The sequence below is a fragment of the Solanum tuberosum genome, unplaced genomic scaffold (genome assembly GCF_000226075.1).
Source record: "Solanum tuberosum cultivar DM 1-3 516 R44 unplaced genomic scaffold, SolTub_3.0 scf00433, whole genome shotgun sequence".
NCBI classification, from domain to species: domain Eukaryota; kingdom Viridiplantae; phylum Streptophyta; class Magnoliopsida; order Solanales; family Solanaceae; genus Solanum; species Solanum tuberosum.
Genome location: NW_006239356.1, coordinates 278,951 through 298,180, shown reverse-complemented (window position 1 = coordinate 298,180; position 19,230 = coordinate 278,951). Strand labels below are relative to the sequence as shown.

Genomic DNA, 19,230 nt, shown 5'->3' with positions numbered 1-19,230 from the left:
TTTCTCCTTCGAATCCAATTTACGCTAAAGTTTCTCCCTCTGTCTTTTTTTTTTTTCTCTCTGAAATCTATGAGTATTGACCATTGTAAAGACAGTTTCCACCGATTTTCATGTCTGTCACATTGTCTTTTTAAGGAAACAACTAAACCAAATACTCTCTCTTTTGTTGTTACATTAATTTCTCCTAAAGCATTTTTCCTATCTTTTCTTGTTCTATAGTGTCTATACTCTTTTTATGCCAAAACCCACACCATAAACACTTTCTTATGCACTTTGCATGCTTTGAAACATTTCAAGAATACCACTCAACAAAAGCACACAACAATGGCATCAAAAAATGGGGTGAGTGAATTTTATTTGTTTTTATTGTATATGTAGCTTTGCATGTTTCTTAATCTTGAATATGATTGTGATCTTTTTTTTGTTTTGTTTCAAGAAATGGGGTTTGTGTTATGTTTGAATTTCAATGGAGTTGTTGTGATTTTGGTTATTTGAAGCAAGTGGGTTTTGATTCAATTGAGTGATGGGTCCTGTTAGAGGGCATAAAAAGAAGAGGAAGGTAGAGAAGAAAGTTGAAAAGGATTCTTTAGCTTCTGGGTCTTCAGAGAATGGTTCTGCTGATTGGTGGGAGATGTTATCTAAAAGAATTGCCGGTAAAATTATTATCTTTTCTCATGTTTGTGTTAAATAAATATGTTTGTTTTTTGAAGTATTGAATACTGGTTTTAAATTCCCCTTTGATCATTTCCTATCATTCCTTGTAGGAATTTCGATTGGTGGATGGTTAAGTTAGTGTTTTTTGTTACCTCTAATTGATGTTACATGTTTCTGTTCTATCAATGTGCTGTGAATTTTGAACTAAAGATCCCTAATTTGCATTTGTTTACGAGTTTCGAATGCTATGGTTGACCTAAATCACTGATTCATTAAGTTACCAAATGTGTAAGAGGAAAAAAAAAGGCAGAATTGGCTAAATTATTATGCACTTGTAACAATAATGACTCGGATTTGGAAATGTGTTTGATGGTTTTACAAGGTCTGGAGTATAAGTTCTTACTGGTGTTGGCCTCTTGATTTTCCTATTTTTCGCTGGAAGTTCCTTCTTTTTCTGATTAAGGTAGTATGGATTAGGAGTATATGCAGTGTACTTGTTTGAGATAGACTTAAGATAGAGTGCCATTTGAGATGTGCTTAGACCTGACAATGTGTTCTTTGATAGGACTGTAGAGGAATATAATGATTTATTTTTTTCCGTTTCTATTAAAAATAGCATTTGAAGATCTTCATGTGTTTAATCAACAATGTGAGCACTGTGCAAGTGCAGGTAGGATGCACATTGCTTCAAATTCCAAGTTAGAGAGGAGAGTTTTGTTTAAATTCATATTATACGCTGTGTCGTTCTTTTTTCAATGAAGGTTGCTTTGTTTCAATGGTATGCTTTACCATACAACTTTTACTCAGGATCCTTTTGCTTTTACCATGTGAGTACAGGTGGGAAATGCTAACATGTTTTGCATATCAACTATGAATTGCTGGTTCTTCGCTTTCAAGATAGTCCCTTTTTTGGTAATGATGGAAGTAGGATACTGTGATAACCTAGGGCTGCTGATTTACAGCTAAAGTTAATTTTTTTCTTTTGGTTGATATGTTGTTTCTTTTAGTCTAGAGCTGAAAGTACTGTGAAAAGCTGGAGAAGATACTTAAGAGGTTTTGAGAATTAGAAACAAGTTGCCAACAAAAAAAAAAAGAGAAAATCTTTTAGGTTATTTTAAGTTATCCAAGTTGTTAGCCTAGACAGTGAGGATCAGTATTTGACAACAACAACAACATATCAGTGTAGTCCCACAAAGTAGAGTTTGGGGACCCCTACCGCATAGGTAGAGGCGCTGTTTCAAGGAAAAACAGTCCAGAAAAGAATAAACAGAAGTGAAAGCATAATAAAGCATTATGAACAAGTACAACAAAATAATATGATTATTGAAGTAAAAGAAAAAACAATAGATAGTAGCAGAAATCGAAGGACAAGACACTACAGGAGCAGTACTACGACTACTGGTATGGATGGATAACAAGACAACTCACTAGTACCTACTAACCTCCTAGCCTAATCTGTTCCCTCCGCAACCTCCAATCTATAGTAATCTGGAACTACGCCATGTACGAACTAGCCTTAAATAGTTAAATTGAACCACCTGTCCAACAATTTTTCTTGTAGAGCCAAAAATTAAATTTGCCAGTGTTTTGTCTCTATGCGTGAGTGGCTGCTAGAATTTCTATCTGCTTGAGCAGTTACTGACATGCAATTTCTGTCTATACCTTCAGGAAGCCTACCTGTGGTTTTCCACCTATTGGCCAAGTTCCACGTGCACGAATACTTCCAAAGAAGCTTCTTGACTCCTTACCTTTCCATCCCCGTAATGCTACAAAGGAAAACAGCTTTTTGTTGCCTCGTCCAAATTATAAGCAATCTTCTCATCTTTACTTCATCTGTCTTCCCTTAGAGAACCATTTACAATATTTAGCTGGCTTGAGATCTTGATGAGAGATTCATCTGCCCGTAAATTTTGCATCTGTCATCTTTGGCTAACATCTACTGATAATTGGTGATAATTGATGACCAAAATATCATTGTCTTTCTCTTTAACATCCTATCTTGGCTAGTATATTCTTGTAAATGTGTCTACTTCTCTGGTTCTTCCCCATGCTGGTTGAAAATCATGTTTTGTGTTAAAGGCTGTAAGAGGAAATTGTTTTCTCATTTTTTTGAAGAAAAAATGTTAAAGTATGGCCAAAAGTTCTTATTCATTCCCTTTTAGCAGTTTCTAGTTTGGCATCTACTTTGTAAGTTGTCACATGGATTTTAAGTTTCCATTCTACATTGAAGCCAAGAATTCAGTGAACCTGGCTTGGTCAAGAGATTGGGTTAGGATATATCAAATTCGATTAAGGATGTATCTAAGGGACACATTTTGCTGAAGTACTCAGACCAAAGGCTATTCAAGTCTGGCAAGGTTGTCCAAAAGTTCAACATAATGATAAATAAGCTGAGAAAATGAAAGTTAAGAACATTCTTTGTTTGCCATCAGTTTCTTACTTTGAACTAAGATGCAGTCTGTCAGTTAACCGAGCAGATTAAATGGTTCAAGTATTCCTGTCTTTAGAGAATGATATTACTTTTCTCACTTTCAGTGGATTAGCGTGGTGGTCCTCTTGTTAGGCTAGTTTTGTTCCTCTCAGTTGTTGAAGAAATGGTACTTGTGAATGCCTTGCACATAAAACAGTTTTCGGTGAAGCCATTAGGCCTGGATGTTTCAAATTTTGAACGAGTTAGAATCGGTGGAGTTTTTCGTGAAATGAGAATGGAACTCAGATAGATTTATAAGTTGATTCCACAAATGTTCTAGCTCCTACCATTATGTACTGTGAGGATAATTTTTAGTTAGTTTAAGCTCCTCATACTTGATGATTTTGTACTCTAGAAGTACTTGCATAAAAACAACTAACTGTGGTAGATCAGTTTACATTTAGCTTTTCAAAAATTGGTCCTTGCCACGAATGTTGAGCATATATGACTTCTCTAAAGATCAATTAATAGTTGATAGTTTTGGAAAGCTATGTTGCTTGGACTCTTCAAAAATGCCACTGGGTGCGTGTCGGAGGAACACAGGCGCGGCTGCATTTTAGGAGAGTCCCGAGCAACATAGTTGTGAAGTATGAAATTTATGAGGCATTTTCTGTACTAAGCTGTGAATGGTGATTAAGAGGAGAATTAATGGATTTTCCCAAGCAAAGGCCAGTGCCCACAGAGGTTTCTCTACTCGTTCTTACTGTGGAGATGTAGCTGAAGCATATATATGCAAATTATTTTACCAGGCAATAGATGATATTAAGGATTTGCTGCAGTAAATGCCATTTTTTCTGCTGTCACTCTTCGTATAAAGGTTATCATATAAAGATATTACTAGAATCTACTATGGTGCTTATGTCTTTGCTTTCCACATGGATTAATGATGATATTCAAGTAGATTTAGAGTTATAAAGCTGTTGAATCTGTAAATGAGATGTTCAGTTAGGGGTAGACAATAACATATTCTAGCTTAGTTTCTTTGAATGGGCAAGAATTAGAGGAAAAGACCAATTTGGAAATGCCTCTTAGCTCTTTCAGCAAGTATATCTTTGTCTATTTCAAGTCTAGTGGCATAAGTAATTGTTGATATACCACAAGTTACTTGGTGCAAAAAGTTGACAGAGAATCAATATCACTGTGTTTTTGGTAGCATTGATTTCTGATAATATCTTCTTCGGGTGTGTTCGGTATGGTCCAGAAAATGTTTTGGTCAAAAAAATTGGAAAATATTTTTTCTAGGAAAACAAGTTTCTTAAAAATGAGGAAAATGACTTCTCTAAAGGAAGTAGGGAAACAAGTTCGACAAGTGACAATATTTGATTGTGTCTTCCCCACCCTCCAACAGTACACTTCATCTTCATCCCCACCCCATAGCCCCCATCCCCACCACTCCACCCCCTACCCCACTTCCACTTTCCATGGTATTTTGTAGATTATATACAAATATTTTTAGGATAATATTTTCTACTTATGTACCGAACACAAGAAAATAGGTAAGAAACCCACTTGTTTTTTTGAAAAACATTTTCCAAGATACCAAACACACCCTTCATCTACTCCATAGGATCACTGGTGAGCAGTAAAGTATGCCTTAGGTTTCCTAGGTCCTTTCTTCATACCTGCACCGGTGCACCACTCACATACATAAGGAGCCCATCTTTATCCATAAAAGATAATAGCAATAGTTTTTTTTTTCTAAAAATGATTACGAACCTTTGTGTTGGGTTTAGAAGCTCTCCAAATTTATAAACAAACATATGTGTGTGTAAAAATATGTATATGTACGAGTAATGCCAGTAACTATTACATTTACAAGTAATCAACAGAATCTTGGAGGTCTTCGAACCCCATGAATATGCTACTAAATACTCACTCCATCCCAATTTAAGTGTCTTTGTTTGACTAGGTACGGAGTTTAAGAAATAAAGGGAAACTTTTGAATCTTGTGGTCTTAATAAATGAAAGATGTGTGTAGTCCTTTTAATCTTGTGGTCTTAAACTTGCAATTTAGAATGCTGGAATTGGAAAACATACTACATATAGAAAGAGGTGCACTTTTTAGGACAAACCAAAAAGGAAAGTAAGACACTTAAATTGGGACAAAGGGAGTAATTCTTTTGGAAAAATACTATTACAGTATCACTATTTATGAAGGGCGTTTGCTTGTTTTTGTGTATTTCTTCTGCATGGCCATTGGTGCCTCTCTTATGCTTGAGGGCACAATTAGTCATACTATTTGGTTATTTTGTCGCTTGAACTGCCATAAGATGGTGTCCCATATTTGACAGCAAAGAAAACAATTATATTTTGTTCTAAACTACATGAGAAGTACAAATATGAAGCTCAAATTAGAAACCTAACAGTGTAGGAGGTGATAGACTTGCGGCAAAGTAATAGACTTTGTGAAAACCCCTTGTTTTCCATACTATCAGTAGAGGTGAGTAGGATGGAGGGTTTAATTTATACAGTGAAAGGAGATATATTTTTTATATTGGTTCTTAATTAAACAATTAATCTAATCAAGAAATACGAAAGTCGCAATATCTTGAATAGTATTCTGTTTTGCTCTTTTCCAGTGTTAAGCGATAAATGGTTCTCTGTTCCTTAAGTTAAAAATCAAAGAAAAAGAACTACTTACAAAAAAGGTGTTCCTAGTCACAGAGAGAGTTGGAAAGCAAAAGAAAACAGAAGTTCAAAAAAAATGATCAAGAGAATAGTATTTATTGTTCCTTGATAATTGGTGTTCTTTTATTGTCTTGGTTTTTCATATGTTGCTTCGCTCGAATATATCAAAACAAGGTAGAGGTAGAAATCCCCTGTTCATTTAAATTAGTTATGAAGTTCTGAAGAACTAGCTTCCGTTCAGAGAACGTCTATTAACTAATGTGGGAAATGGCATTGGCCTATAATTTCGACTGTACCTTGTTGAATACTTTGCTTTTTCTACGTCAAGAAGAAACATAATATGTATGTTTCTTGTGGAACACATTCATGAACAAGAGCACGAAAATATCCAAGTTCACAGAAAATATCCATATGAAGTGGATCTGTTGATCGATTTTGTGATTCCCTTGATAAATGATTAACAGTTTGATCCATAATGGAAGCTTTAGGAATCTACCCTTTTTACTGGCCTAACTAAATCGTACCGAAGAACTTGAAGAGCTTTCCGAAGCCTGTTTGCTATATTTCAAGGGATTACTAGTAAGAATCAAACTTTCTTGATCCCTTATACAAGAAGAACTAATTTTATTAATTAATTTGTGTCAAGCAGTGAAAGTATTATAGTTTCAAACTAGTGGTCGTTTGGTAGAGTGTATAAGAATAGTACTGAAATAGAGTGTATTACTAATTCTGGAGTTTTTCTAATCCATTATTTGATTTGGTGTATTAAGGGCATTTTTGTCTTTAACCATGCTTATCCATGTATTAATAGCCCTTGTATTACTAATACCATGATTTTCTATGCATTAGTAATATACACCCTAAAATACTGAATAGGGTGTGTATTAGTTATACGTAGACTGAAAATCATACCAAACAAAAGATTAATAACGTCATAACTAATACATGTATTTGATTTTCTAATACATCCTACCAAGTGATCCCTTATAACCACCAGCCTATTCAGCCAAACCACCTGAAGTCATACGATTTACTGTGCAATGTTGCTTAATTTGAACATGTTGCTGTTACAAGTACTCAACTATGTGATTTTCACTTTTTAAATTCTTTTTCAGGTATATATTTGTATGGCAGTTATAATAACAGAAAATACGATTAGTAGCAAGGTCCATTGGCTGCTCGTTCCACTGAGTCATAAATTGCTTTAAGTACATATTTGGCGGAGTTAAATTGACATCCTGTTCAAGTATTGTGACTCTTGTTTCATGATTGTGATTGATTGCAAGTGAACTGTATGGTCTTGCAGCTTGAAATTTGATTGCTGTAGTTGATAAATTATCTTTTTTCTGCAGGAAATGTTTCTCCGTCAAAGGGTTTGGATGAGTTTCAATCTGTTTTCAAGATGTCTAGAAGAACTTTCGACTACATATGTTCCCTTGCAGAGGTGCACATGCAGGCAAAATCAGCCCACTATGTGTTTTCAAGTGGCAAGCCCATGTCTTTGCATGAGCAAGTAGCGTTAGCTATGAGGAGGCTGAGCTCAGGTAATTCTCTAATTTCAGTGGGCGACTCGTTTGGTGCACACCACTCAACAGTGTCTCAAGTAACTTGGCGCTTTATAGAGGCTATTGAGGAAAAGGGGCTTCACCACATACGGTGGCCTTCAACAGAGGAGGATATGACAGAGATAAAGTCCAAGTTTGAAAGAATTCAAGGACTTCCAAACTGTTGTGGTGCAATTGATGCTACACACATCACAATGATGTTATCTTCCTCCGAGCAGACAGCTGACGTATGGCTCGATCAAAATAAGAACCACAGCATGGTCCTGCAAGCAGTTGTTGACCCTGATATGAGGTTCCGTGATGTTGTCACAGGATTGCCAGGAAAGCTGAACGAGAATTCAGTGCTTCAGAGCTCAACCTTATTTAAACTCTGCGAGAAAGGAGAGAGGTTGAATGGAAACAAGATGAAGCTATCTGAAGAAACAGAACTACGGGAATATATAGTTGGTGATTCTGGTTATGCCTTGCTACCTTGGCTTTTAACTCCTTATCAAGGCAAAGAACTTTCAGAATCTAAAGCTGAGTTCAATAAGAGGCATTTAGCAACTCGTATCGTGGCACAGAGGGCCTTAGCTAGGCTGAAAGAAGTCTGGAAAATGATTCATGGAATGATGTGGAGACCTGACAAGCACAAGCTACCAAGGTTTATCCTTGTATGCTGCATTCTTCACAACATTGTTATTGACATGGACGATGATGTCTTGGATGAGTTGCCTCTATCATCTCATCACCATGACCCGGGATACGGGCAAGAGGTCTGTGAATCTGTCGACAAGTCTGCTTCAGTTTTGAGGGACAATCTGTCCCTCCACTTAACTGGAAGATGACATTCTTAAATGATGTGAATGCTTCTTGGTGAGTGAATAGCATAAGCTATCTATTTGATGGCAGATAAAGAGTATTTTCAAAGATCTGTAGGCATTTGATTTTTATGTTTTGTTTTATAAGTTTGATTAGAGTAGACTTTGAGATATAACTTGTAGGAAATAAGACATTATGGGTGGATAGTTTCCTTATTTAAGCATACAGTGTTTTGCTATCCAAATTCTTGGTAACTTTCACAATTAGCAACTTTGAGTTGTGCCAATCGTTGGCTGAACTCAAAATTGAAGTGTTCTGTCTCTTTGAATCGAATCCAGAAAACACCCCTTTAGGAAGCTCAATTTGTAGGACCGAAGAGAGAATACTAAAAGGTGTGCAGGCGTTTTGAGAGCACGCAAAATTCTTTTTTGAGCAAGTTTTTTACCAGGATACTAAATGCTGTTATACTGTCTTTGACTGAACCTGCAAACTTTAATTGTACATCCTTACTTAAACATGTACCATAAGAAAAAAGTTGTCGAATTGTTATACAACACATTTAGAACATGAACAAACACAGAATTAACACGACAACAGATTCTCTACAGTGGTTAAACAGCAAAGTGATAAAGGAGTTGCATAATGTTAGTATCTACAAGATTTAGCATGCAATTCTCTTAGGTCAGAAGCAGTCCGAGCTTTCTTGAAGCGTAAACAACTGTTTCCAACTGCATTCTTTTTGGACTCTCCAATTGGTGCCTGCAAGGAGGATAAGAAAACAAATGCAGAGAGCAGTGTTCAGGTGTGCTTCCACATGTTTGTTGGGAACGTTACCTCCAGAGAAAATATATATAGTATATGAAAGGGAGTATAGGAGAGTGGAAGCTTTAGTGCTTTCGCTTACCTTTCTAGTCCGAGTTTTCTGCATTCAGGTTCTCGCCATTCATGAACAACATGAATCTTTTAGTCCATTGTTGTTTTACTGAATCAGGAATTGGTGTTCCAGCAATGAAAGGATTCCAAGCATCCCCTTTAGGACTAGAAAGAACCCAATTTACTTTTGCTGGTGGAGAAAGAAACGATGATTTGTCCGAATTCTCTGTAACGATGTTCCCCTTACATGGAAGAGATTTCTACAAAGGCAAATAAGGAGACATATTCTTGACATCAAAAGAAGATAAATGCCATGCTTATATTGCCCTTCACGATATTAGCTCACCTTTGCATGATGGTACAACTTAAACATCTTGGACAGTGGTTTATTCTCTTTCAATTCTTCTAGAGTAGCAGACAAAGGAACGTTTTCTCTCATTTGCGCCAAGTATCTTTGTGCTGCTATCCTGGATCTAAATTTTTGTCCAGTACCTGGTTCATAGTAATACTGCACACGAGGACAAAAAACCAGTACACAATTTCATCAGATAGGCACTTTCCAAAACAAAGAAGGAAGAGGAGAAACGGAGTAGTCTTTGTCATAATATCCCGAAACGGACAAGAACAACATGTTAATAGATGAAACTTCATTAACTCAGACAGAACAACAACATACCCCGTGTAGTCTCACAAAGTGGGGTTTGGAGAGGGTAGAGTGTACACAGACCTTACCTTAGAGGTATAGAGGTTGTTTCGGATCGACCCTCGGCAAGAAAGACAGAACTTGATGATAAATAACTGCATTAATATGCTTGTATGTGACATTACCGTATGACTATTTTTGAGACGTTGTACTGTGTGGTCCTTTCACACGGTATGGAGAAGGTCTTAGCACATCTGTCAGGGTTTTAAAGGTTGGAACTGTGATGTTGTGCCCACATGCGATAGATTAGTCAGTCCTATAAACTAATAATTCACTTAGACATCCAGCAGTGTTGTTAATTCTAATCTAGTTGTCCACAGTGGCGTACACAGAATATTTCATAACCGGTGTGAACATTTAAAAAGTGAACAAATAAATTAATTACTATATTGACATGCAGTGTCATTTTTCTATTTTATACACCATATTTTCATTTTGCTTATCATCAATACATAAATATTTAGTAAAACATTTCGATGAAGTGGTGTCAACTGATAACGCTTGGGTCATGGTGCACCCCACGCCTGGTCCTCCAATGTCAATTATACTAGATCAGCAAGGTAATTCAGTAATACACCTAATGCCTGTCACAGCTAGTAATTCCATGATAATTTCCCTAGAATAATTTCGTAAAAAAGCAAAAGCATGCTCAAATGGCTCTCAGCAAAAACGTGCAAAATGAAGCACATATCAATGATTGGGCCAATTTGAGCAAACATAACAGCAGCTGATAGCAAGGTAGATAAAAACGACTTCACTATTGAAGGACAGGAGAGTGTACCTTATCCACCATGCTTCCGTCTGTACGTGGTACCTCTTCTATCACCCAACCATCAGGAAGATCATAGGGTAAGGTGGCTGCTCTTGTTGACGGCACAATAGCCCATTCATTCAACTGCTCTTCATCCATTCTAACGATCTGAAATTTTATCAATGTCAACTATCAGGTTTCCTATTTGATTCAGAATACATCTTTCACCTTGCCTAAAGGCACCATCATGTGATGATTGAAGTTTTTAAAATCCCAGCCTTTACTGACAAAGCCTATCAATGTAAGATGAACATGTTTGTTGTCTAACTTTCTGTCAAGGAATACAACAACCTTGATTCATTTATATAACATTTCCGAGTAAGCAGCAGAATTAAGGCTTTGCATTCCCTCTTAATGATTCTCAAATGAAGTTTTTGTTTTAAAATCGTAAGAAAACAACGACAACAGTGAAAAAGTAGTATTTCGCACATAGATTTCAAAGTTCCCAAGGCCTTTCACTACACTAAAAGCTTGAGATTGCTGTTGCAATTACTATGAGAAGATTCAGAATCTTACTAACCAACATTAGACCGGAAATTCGGACTATATTTTTCAGAGTTACTTTTTAGTAGGTTAAATGACTAGTAGTTTCCCACACGAATTATCATAACTCGTTTTCTTCTGAAAAACCAAGTCCATTGCTTTTTGACAAATTTCAATTTTCAATTACAAGAACAAGGGAGAGAAGCAGAGCAACAATATGACCCTCTTCCTTTCAGCTTCCCCCATCCCGAACCCAAGATAAAAAAACACAAGAAAAAAATTGTAAATAAAGTTTATCGAAAATATATTACTATAATAATGATTCAACACATAACATCCACAAGAAGTAGTTAAATAAAAGATCTGAGGGCCAAAGTGCAGTCAAATCCGTACCTTCCCATCGTAGATGACCATCTTCCGAGATAGAGAACTCTGTGAAGGACGAATACTCCGTGGATGACCAGAACAGAAAAAAACACCAAGTAAAAAAAAAAAAGAGAGGAGTTTCATACTCAGGCATCATCAAACTAGCGAAAGTACTAAATTTTTGTGAAATATTCAATTCTTAAACTTGCCTTAGGATAGTTTCTCACTCCCGATGTCCTGATTCTAGGAGCAAATATTTCACCGTTCAATCGTCGCTCGACATCTCTCAATGATCTGAACTTTTGCCCAGTCCCAGGCTCATAGTAGTACTGCATGAAAACATAATGTATGCGTTAAGAGTATGATGCTTTAAAACACAATTGACATTTATATAATGAATAATCTGACACATGGATAGGGAAAAATTTAGCTCCATCACATCGGAATGAAAGAACGAGGCCAAGCCTGCATAGGTCACTCAAAAGGTAACGAATTTCCAGTAATGTCTAATCCACAAATCAGCTTTTATGTTTTGAGGTCTTGTTATCTACACATTGTGTAAACACAGATGCTCAGCGTAAGCTTTCACCAATCAAGTTTGACGGAAAAACTAGAGGTTAGAAATCTGGAATTGAATGCCATATCTGTAATTATAGAAGCAAGGACTCATCATTGATCCTCTGCTGTATCTATATTTGCACCAGAAATGATCTAAAACAGTCATAGACTTGTAAAATTGAAGGTCAAAATCCACGCCTCAAAGTACAGATACATAAACTCTTTCATCACGCACGGCATAACCTCAGAGAAAAAGTCCTAAAGATCTCATATTCAATTCAGCTTCATTCTTAGTCCTGGCCAATCTCTCTCTTACATGTTAGCTATACCGTGGACCTACCATGTAAGGTTCCCCAGGGACAAATTACCCATTTGTCCACTAATATTCCAATTCCATGGCAAAATGAATCACACCAGATTTTGCTCTCCCTGTGGGTCGAGCCTCCTTTTCAGTCGCCCTCTAAAACTAAGTCAGTTGAGCTCTTTCGGCTCTTAGACTAGCTGTAATCCTTCCTCCTATGCATCCTTAGAGTCAGTAAATACTTCAGCACAAAAATGCAAAGCATTCTGAAACTAACATATCTCTTGAAATGAAGCATGTATGTATAACGGTATAGCAACACTAAACCTTTACAATACCTTAGTTTCTGGATAACTAGCAAAACATCCAAATGATTGAAAGATAACATCTACTCCTACAAACAGAATCCTATCTCATTTGCAGTTGATCTACCTCCATTCATGAAAATTTAGCTCCACTTTGGAATAAATATAAACAAATGGTTAAGCAGCAGTTTACGATATCTTCCGTTTACCACTTACCCTTTTCACCAACTACTCTCAACTCAAAATCTCATGTGACATTCATCCCATTTTTCTCTTGTTGAAAGTTACTAAGTAGACACAATGAAGTAAAACTAGAATTGGATTTAACTTGTATACACTCATAAAGTAAAGATGAATTTTATCCTATTGTACTATGTTACTTGACTTGTCTTCTAATTTTCTCATCTCTTATTTATTAAGATTGATTTCTCAAATGATCACTTAACTAATAGTACTCCTCTATGCGTCTTACTATTATTTTAGGCCCGTCCCCCAAAAAATGTCTCTTTCTATATTTAGTACGCTTTCCAATCACAACATTATTTAAAACCATAAGACTTAAAAGTACTACACATCTTAATTTTAATGTAGGATCACAAAATTAAAAAAATTCTCTTTATTTCTTGAGTTTCGTGACTAATCAAACTAAATTAAATCAGAGGCATCAACTCAATAAGTCATCTCTTTTCTTGTTTCTAGTTTTCTTCAACTAAGAAAATGACTTTAGATAACTATTAGTTGAGTGATCATGTGAGAAATCAATATCAATAGCAAAAAGTAAATAATTTGGAAAATGTTAAAAAGAAAAGTGTACCCACCCTGTCAACTCGATCGCCACTAGAGCGAAGCACTTGTTCAATACCCCAACCAGGTGGTAACTTAAACCTTGATGAGTGCGGAGTAATCGCGGAGGAGGACGACGGCGCAACCATTAGTTGACCGGAAGTTGGGTACTCTGCGCCGCTTCGGTGGCGGCGTGGCGGTAGCATTGTGGAATTGTGTTTCTCCATTGTATGCCTCTTCACAAGATGACACCACTTGGTATATATGGCTGGCAATGTAATTGTTTATTGTTTTCATGACACATCACTAGTCACATTCTTTATTTATTTTTATTTTATTTTATTAGTAAAATTATTCGCGCTGCGCGGAAATTTAATATCACGGAATTTATAAAATAATACTTAAAACCTATCAATCATTAAAACTAAAACACTATATTATCTTACATACAAGATTACGTAATAACAAACATTAATAATGTAGAGGAAAATGAAAATTATTACATCTTGAGTATCATTTATCCTTAATAACATAAGCATAAATTACTGACTGTAAAAATATATACTAGGATCTGTAACATAAGCAATAGTGTTAGTGAGTCACTCAACAGTAGCAAATTACACAAATATTTAATTGTGTAGAAGAAGAGATTCATAATTTTCGTTGTTCTAAAATGAGAGGAAATCCCTCTATTTATAGACAATAAAGGATAGTGTGAACAAATGTTTATTGTGCCTTATTAGAAATGTTACAACTATTTGAAAAAGTTGTAACCCTTTGGAAAGGTCACAATCTTTCATAAAAGTTGCATTCATAAAAGTCACAACTTTTCATAAAAGTCACAACTTTTCATAAAAGTCACAACTTTTCATAAAAGTCACAACTTTTCATAAAAGTCACAACTTTTCATAAAAGTCACAACTTTTCATAAATGTTACAGCTTTTCATGAAAGGGAAAGGCTAGTTTTGGAAATAATTAAATAAAAAGGGAATTCTGGTTTGTGGTAGCGCCACGTAGGTGGGCTTAAGGTTCTCTTATATATATATAGAGAGAGAGAGAGAGATTAGTACTACTTAGTTTTCTCGCCAATTTTTGTTATGCTTTTAAGACAACACTAAAACTTCAAATAATTTTTGTTATGTTTTTAAGACGACGCTAAAACTTCAATTATGTACGAGGTTTAGAAAAAGGTCGGACACAAAGACGTCTATCTTTTGCAACCACAAATATGTTAAAGAGAAATATAACCGTTCACTTTTATATTTTTTTGACATGTTCTAAATTCAAATAGTGCAAAACATTTTCATTTTATGTTTTCTTCCTAGTATAGCTAATTATTGTTGCCATCTCTCTCTCTCTCTTATACAGTTCAATTAGTAGTCAAAAACAAACATAGATTTGCTTAGATCATTCTAATTGGTTGATTTCGAAAATTATCAACATTGAAACTTTTTTTCCCGTACTTATCAAGCGCAAATAAGTCGTTATCCAATGCCAAATTAGCAAAAAATCAAATCTGACTCGATGTCATGTCATGTCATACCTTAGATAATTTTGATTATATATATTTGCTAAACTTACGATTAATTGCAAAATATAAACTGGATGAATTAATTAAGAAAATATATAAGAAAAATGAATGAATACATTAAAAGAATTAACAAATGAAGTATTACAGCTTCTTCTAATCCTACAAGAATATAATATCAAATAAAAATTCTCAAAACAGGAGATGCAATTGGTGCGGTTGGCCATAACTTGAAATCAACATTATCATCACGAGGGGTTAAATTTAAGTCCAAACAAAAAATCCTCTTGCTGCTATTCGACTTCGTCAACACTGGTATCATCCTCGACGTTTTATTAATTTCATCGCGATGACGCCTCATGTGCCCTCCTAAGGCTTGACCCAAAGAAAACTCCACACCACAAATAGAGCATTTATGCATCTTGTTCTTTTTGTTGGTTTGAACAAGAAACTCTCCGAGTAATCTTGGCTTTTTATTATGACTTGCACGATGACCGCCTAAGGCTTGGAAAGACGGGAAGCGTTTATTGCAAGTCTTGCATTCAAAATCATTAATATGATGATGATCTGATGAGTTGTTGGTGTTGAAACGAGACAAAAGCATTAAGGCGCAGTTAGCCATGGCCTCTGCTTCCACTAGCACATCCTCTCCTCTGCTTCTTTTTAAGGCACTCATATTATCAAGAATGAAGACACAAAGTTGTTTTTGAAGTTTGAAGAAATGTGTGAAAGTTTGAAGTTTGAAGTGAAGAATATGATACACATTTGGTTGCTCTTTGCTTCAAATTTATATAGGTATGAGATAAGACAAGGTTGACGTGTTTTTGAAAAAAACGTGCATCACATTATTCTTTATTAATTAGTGACAATTAATAATGTTTGACTTTTAGGTTAAGTGAGTCAAAGAAATACTAGAGATACTTTATCTATTCAACAATAATTGTCTACTATTTGATTTTAAACACGAATTAATTAGAAATGGTAAATGACAGAAATAATTTACCAAATCACCCTTATTAAACATAAATTCATTAATTTTATAAACTGAATAAATATTATTAAAATATCTCAAAATAATATAACGGACAAATAAAAATAGACGCCGAAAGTAGTACTTTACAAGTGGAAAAGGAATCAATTGATTTGAAGGTAGTAACGCGTTAGTCAATCATGTGGATAAGGAATATTTCAGGTCATTTCATGTGAGCGGAAAAGTAATGTAATGTTGCCTTCTATGAGCTTTCTAGAACACTTCCAAGTAGGAGCAGACGTTCTACTACTCACATGTCATGGCCACATATTTTTCCGGTTAAGGAATAAGAAAATTATTCATTTGTTAAGATTGTATAAAGAATCGAGATATTTGTATTTTAAAGAAAATGTTTCGATTTTTTATACAATCTTAGTAAATAAACAAAAAATTATAATAAAAATAAAATGCGCTATCATAAAAAAAAATTAAAAATAAAATACAATATTTATTAATCGAACTTTAACTTAATAAAAAAAAAATTGAACATGGATTGTAATGTACTACTCTTTAATATAATTCTCCTACATAGTATGGACAATTGAGCATCCATTTCTCAATGTAAATGGTTTAAAAAGTTGTAAGAATAATAATATCAATTTTAAATTTGGTTGGTGAGGGTAATGGTTATATCCAATATTATAAATGATTTAAAAGTTGGTAAGAATAATAATATCAACTATAAATTTGGTTGGTGAGAATAATGATTATATCCGACATAAATGGTTTTAAAGATTGGTAAGAGTAATAATTATTATCAACTATAAATTTTATTTACGTATGAAATAAATGGTAGATAGATATAAAATTGTGGGTTTTCTTTTACAAATATACTTTACAATATCAATTCATATTCAAATAACTTAAATTTTGAAATATAAAATATTACATCTAATTTAAAACGACGTATTAAGATTGACATTATCAGGGGCTGCGGAAAACACATGGCGTAGCCATTTGAAAAGGATAAATTGTACTTTCTTGGTGATTAAAGCAGTGACTTGGAACACACAAGTTGAAACCAAAAGACCAACCAACATGGTTTAGTGCTAATTCTTTAATTAGCACTAATTAACTAGCAGCAACAGTGTAATAGTACTTTTTTTTAGGTTGGTGATGGTGACGAACGCAATGATATTTGTTATATTGTATTTAATTATATTTTAAAAATATATTATTTAAGTTTTACAATATAAAAAAAAAGACAATTTGATATCATCATCTCATTCTCAATAAGTGTGGGCTGTTCCTTTTCGTCGTCCTCCTGTTACTTTCATAAATAAGAGCTCGTTTGGATTGACTAAAAATAATCAAAAAATAAAAAGTCAAACTTCAATGATTTTTAAGTCAAAAATTAAAAGGTAAGGGAGACTTACATTTGGTTTTTAAAGCCAAAAACAAGTCAGGATCACGTATCACCAAAAGTTCATGGATTATAGCACACGAAAAATGGTACATTCAGTCTTTCCCGCATTGAGGCTCATTTGAACTTGAAAATGGTCTGTTTACCCCTCGGGACCAATTCACACCATTAATAAGATCGTAACGGACGTCCATGAAAAAATTTGGCCAAAAAAATTAGGGATCACGTATCACCAAAACCCATGGACTATAACACAGAAAAATTGGTAAATTCGGTCTTTCCCGCCTTGGGACTCGTTTGAATTTGAAAATGCATCTGTTTGCCCCTCGAGACCAACTCATGCTATTAATAAGGTCGTAACAGACGTCCATGAAAAATTTCGGCCAAAAACAAGTCGGGATCACCTATCACTAAAAATGCATGGACTATAGCACACAAAAAATGGTAAATTCGATATTTCCCGCATTGAGGCTCGTTTGAAGTTGAAAATGCATATGTTTGCCTTCGGGACCAACTCACGCCATAAATAAGGTCGTAACGGACATCTATGAAAAATTTCGGCCAAAAACAAGTCAGGATCACCCATCACCAAAAATCCATGGACTATATAGCACAAGAAAAACGGTAAAAATCAGTTTTTACCGCTTTGGGGCTCGTTTGAACTTGAAAATGCGTCCGTTTACCCCTCAAGACCATCTCACGCCATTAATAAGGTCGTAATAGACTTCCATGAAAAATTTCGGCCTAAAAAAGAGTCGGATCACGTATCAACAAAAATCCATGGACTATAGCACACGAAAAATGGTAAAATTTTGAACTTGAAAATGCATCAGTTTTCCCCTTGGGACCAACTCACACCATTAATAAGTTCGTAACAGACGTCCATGAAAAATTTTGGTCAAAAACAAGTCGGGATCCAGTATCACCAAAAATTCATGGACTATTGCACACGAAAAATGATAAAATTTGGTTTTTCCCGCTTTGGGGCTCGTTGAACTTGAAAATGCGTCTATTTGCCCCTCGGGACCAACTCACGTCATTAATAAAGTCGTAACGTACGTCCATGAAAATTTTTGGCCAAAACCAAGCTAGGATCCCATATCACCAAAAATTTATAATGGACTATAGCACACGAAAAAGGTAAAAATAGGTTTTCCCCCCTTTGAGGCTCGTTTGAACTTGAAAATGCTTCTTTTTCCCCTCGGGACCAATTCACGACGCCATTTATAAGGTCGCAACGGACGTCCATGAAAAAGCTCGGCCAAAAACAAGTTAGGATCCCGTCTCACCAAAAATCCATGGACGATAGGACATGAAAAATAGTAAATTTTGGTTTTTCCTGCTTTGGGGCTCATTTGAACTTGAAAATGCGTTTGTTTCCCCCTCGGGACCAACTCACACCATTAATAAGGTCATAATGAAAATTCATGAAAAAATTCGGCCAAAAACAAGCCAGGATTCCGTATCACCAAAAATTCATGGACAATAGCACACGAAAAATGAGAAAATTTGGTTTTCTCGTTTTGGGGCTCGTTTGAATTTGAAAATGTGTCTGTTTGTCCCTCGGGGCGGAAGCCATATCACCTAAATATTCCTAGGTTAACATACACGAAAAATTGAGAAAATCACCTAATTCCTGTAAATTGCCCTCTAAATACCCAAAATGGACTCCGAAAATGGTGAGATTGTATGTACTGCTCCCCCAACTCCCTACAGAGGGTTCCATAAAGGTTTCACAAACAAATCGTCCAAAATTCATATCACTATGACTTCTAGACTAATTTTTTGTGAAACCTTTACGGAACCCTCTATATGGAGTTAGGGGAGCAGTACATACAATCTCACCATTTTTAGAGTGATTTTTGGGCATTTAGGGCCAATTTATAGGAATTAAGCGAAGTTTTTCGTGTGTGTTAGCTCATGAATATATTGGTGATATGGCCTCCCGAATTTTTTTTATGAAACCTTTATGGAACCCTCTATCTATAAGGAGTTGGGGGAGCAGTA

The 19,230-nt window shown here is 35.3% G+C and overlaps 3 protein-coding genes across 3 annotated transcripts; 1 reads left to right on the top strand and 2 right to left on the bottom strand.

Annotated features, from left to right (window-relative positions):
* Positions 1-8,362, top strand: LOC102594298 (putative nuclease HARBI1). Its single transcript, XM_015303411.1, has 3 exons — positions 1-342; positions 437-653; positions 7,105-8,362. Exons 2-3 carry the CDS (start codon positions 524-526, stop codon positions 8,142-8,144), a joined length of 1,170 nt encoding a protein of 389 aa, XP_015158897.1. The 5' UTR covers positions 1-342; positions 437-523; the 3' UTR covers positions 8,145-8,362.
* A 234-nt stretch (positions 8,363-8,596) lies between these two features.
* Positions 8,597-13,542, bottom strand: LOC102585353 (methyl-CpG-binding domain-containing protein 7). Its single transcript, XM_006363304.2, has 7 exons — positions 13,337-13,542; positions 11,564-11,683; positions 11,382-11,420; positions 10,476-10,613; positions 9,338-9,499; positions 9,023-9,251; positions 8,597-8,877 (listed from the first exon to the last, which is right to left on the bottom strand). Exons 1-6 carry the CDS (start codon positions 13,526-13,528, stop codon positions 9,027-9,029), a joined length of 876 nt encoding a protein of 291 aa, XP_006363366.1. The 5' UTR covers positions 13,529-13,542; the 3' UTR covers positions 8,597-8,877; positions 9,023-9,026.
* Positions 13,543-14,904: 1,362 nt separating this feature from the next.
* On the bottom strand, positions 14,905-15,583 carry LOC102584043 (zinc finger protein ZAT11-like). Its single transcript, XM_006363300.2, has one exon. The coding sequence runs from the start codon at positions 15,504-15,506 to the stop codon at positions 15,009-15,011; it is 498 nt and encodes a 165-aa protein (XP_006363362.1). The 5' UTR covers positions 15,507-15,583; the 3' UTR covers positions 14,905-15,008.
* Between the last annotated feature and the right edge of the window lie 3,647 nt (positions 15,584-19,230).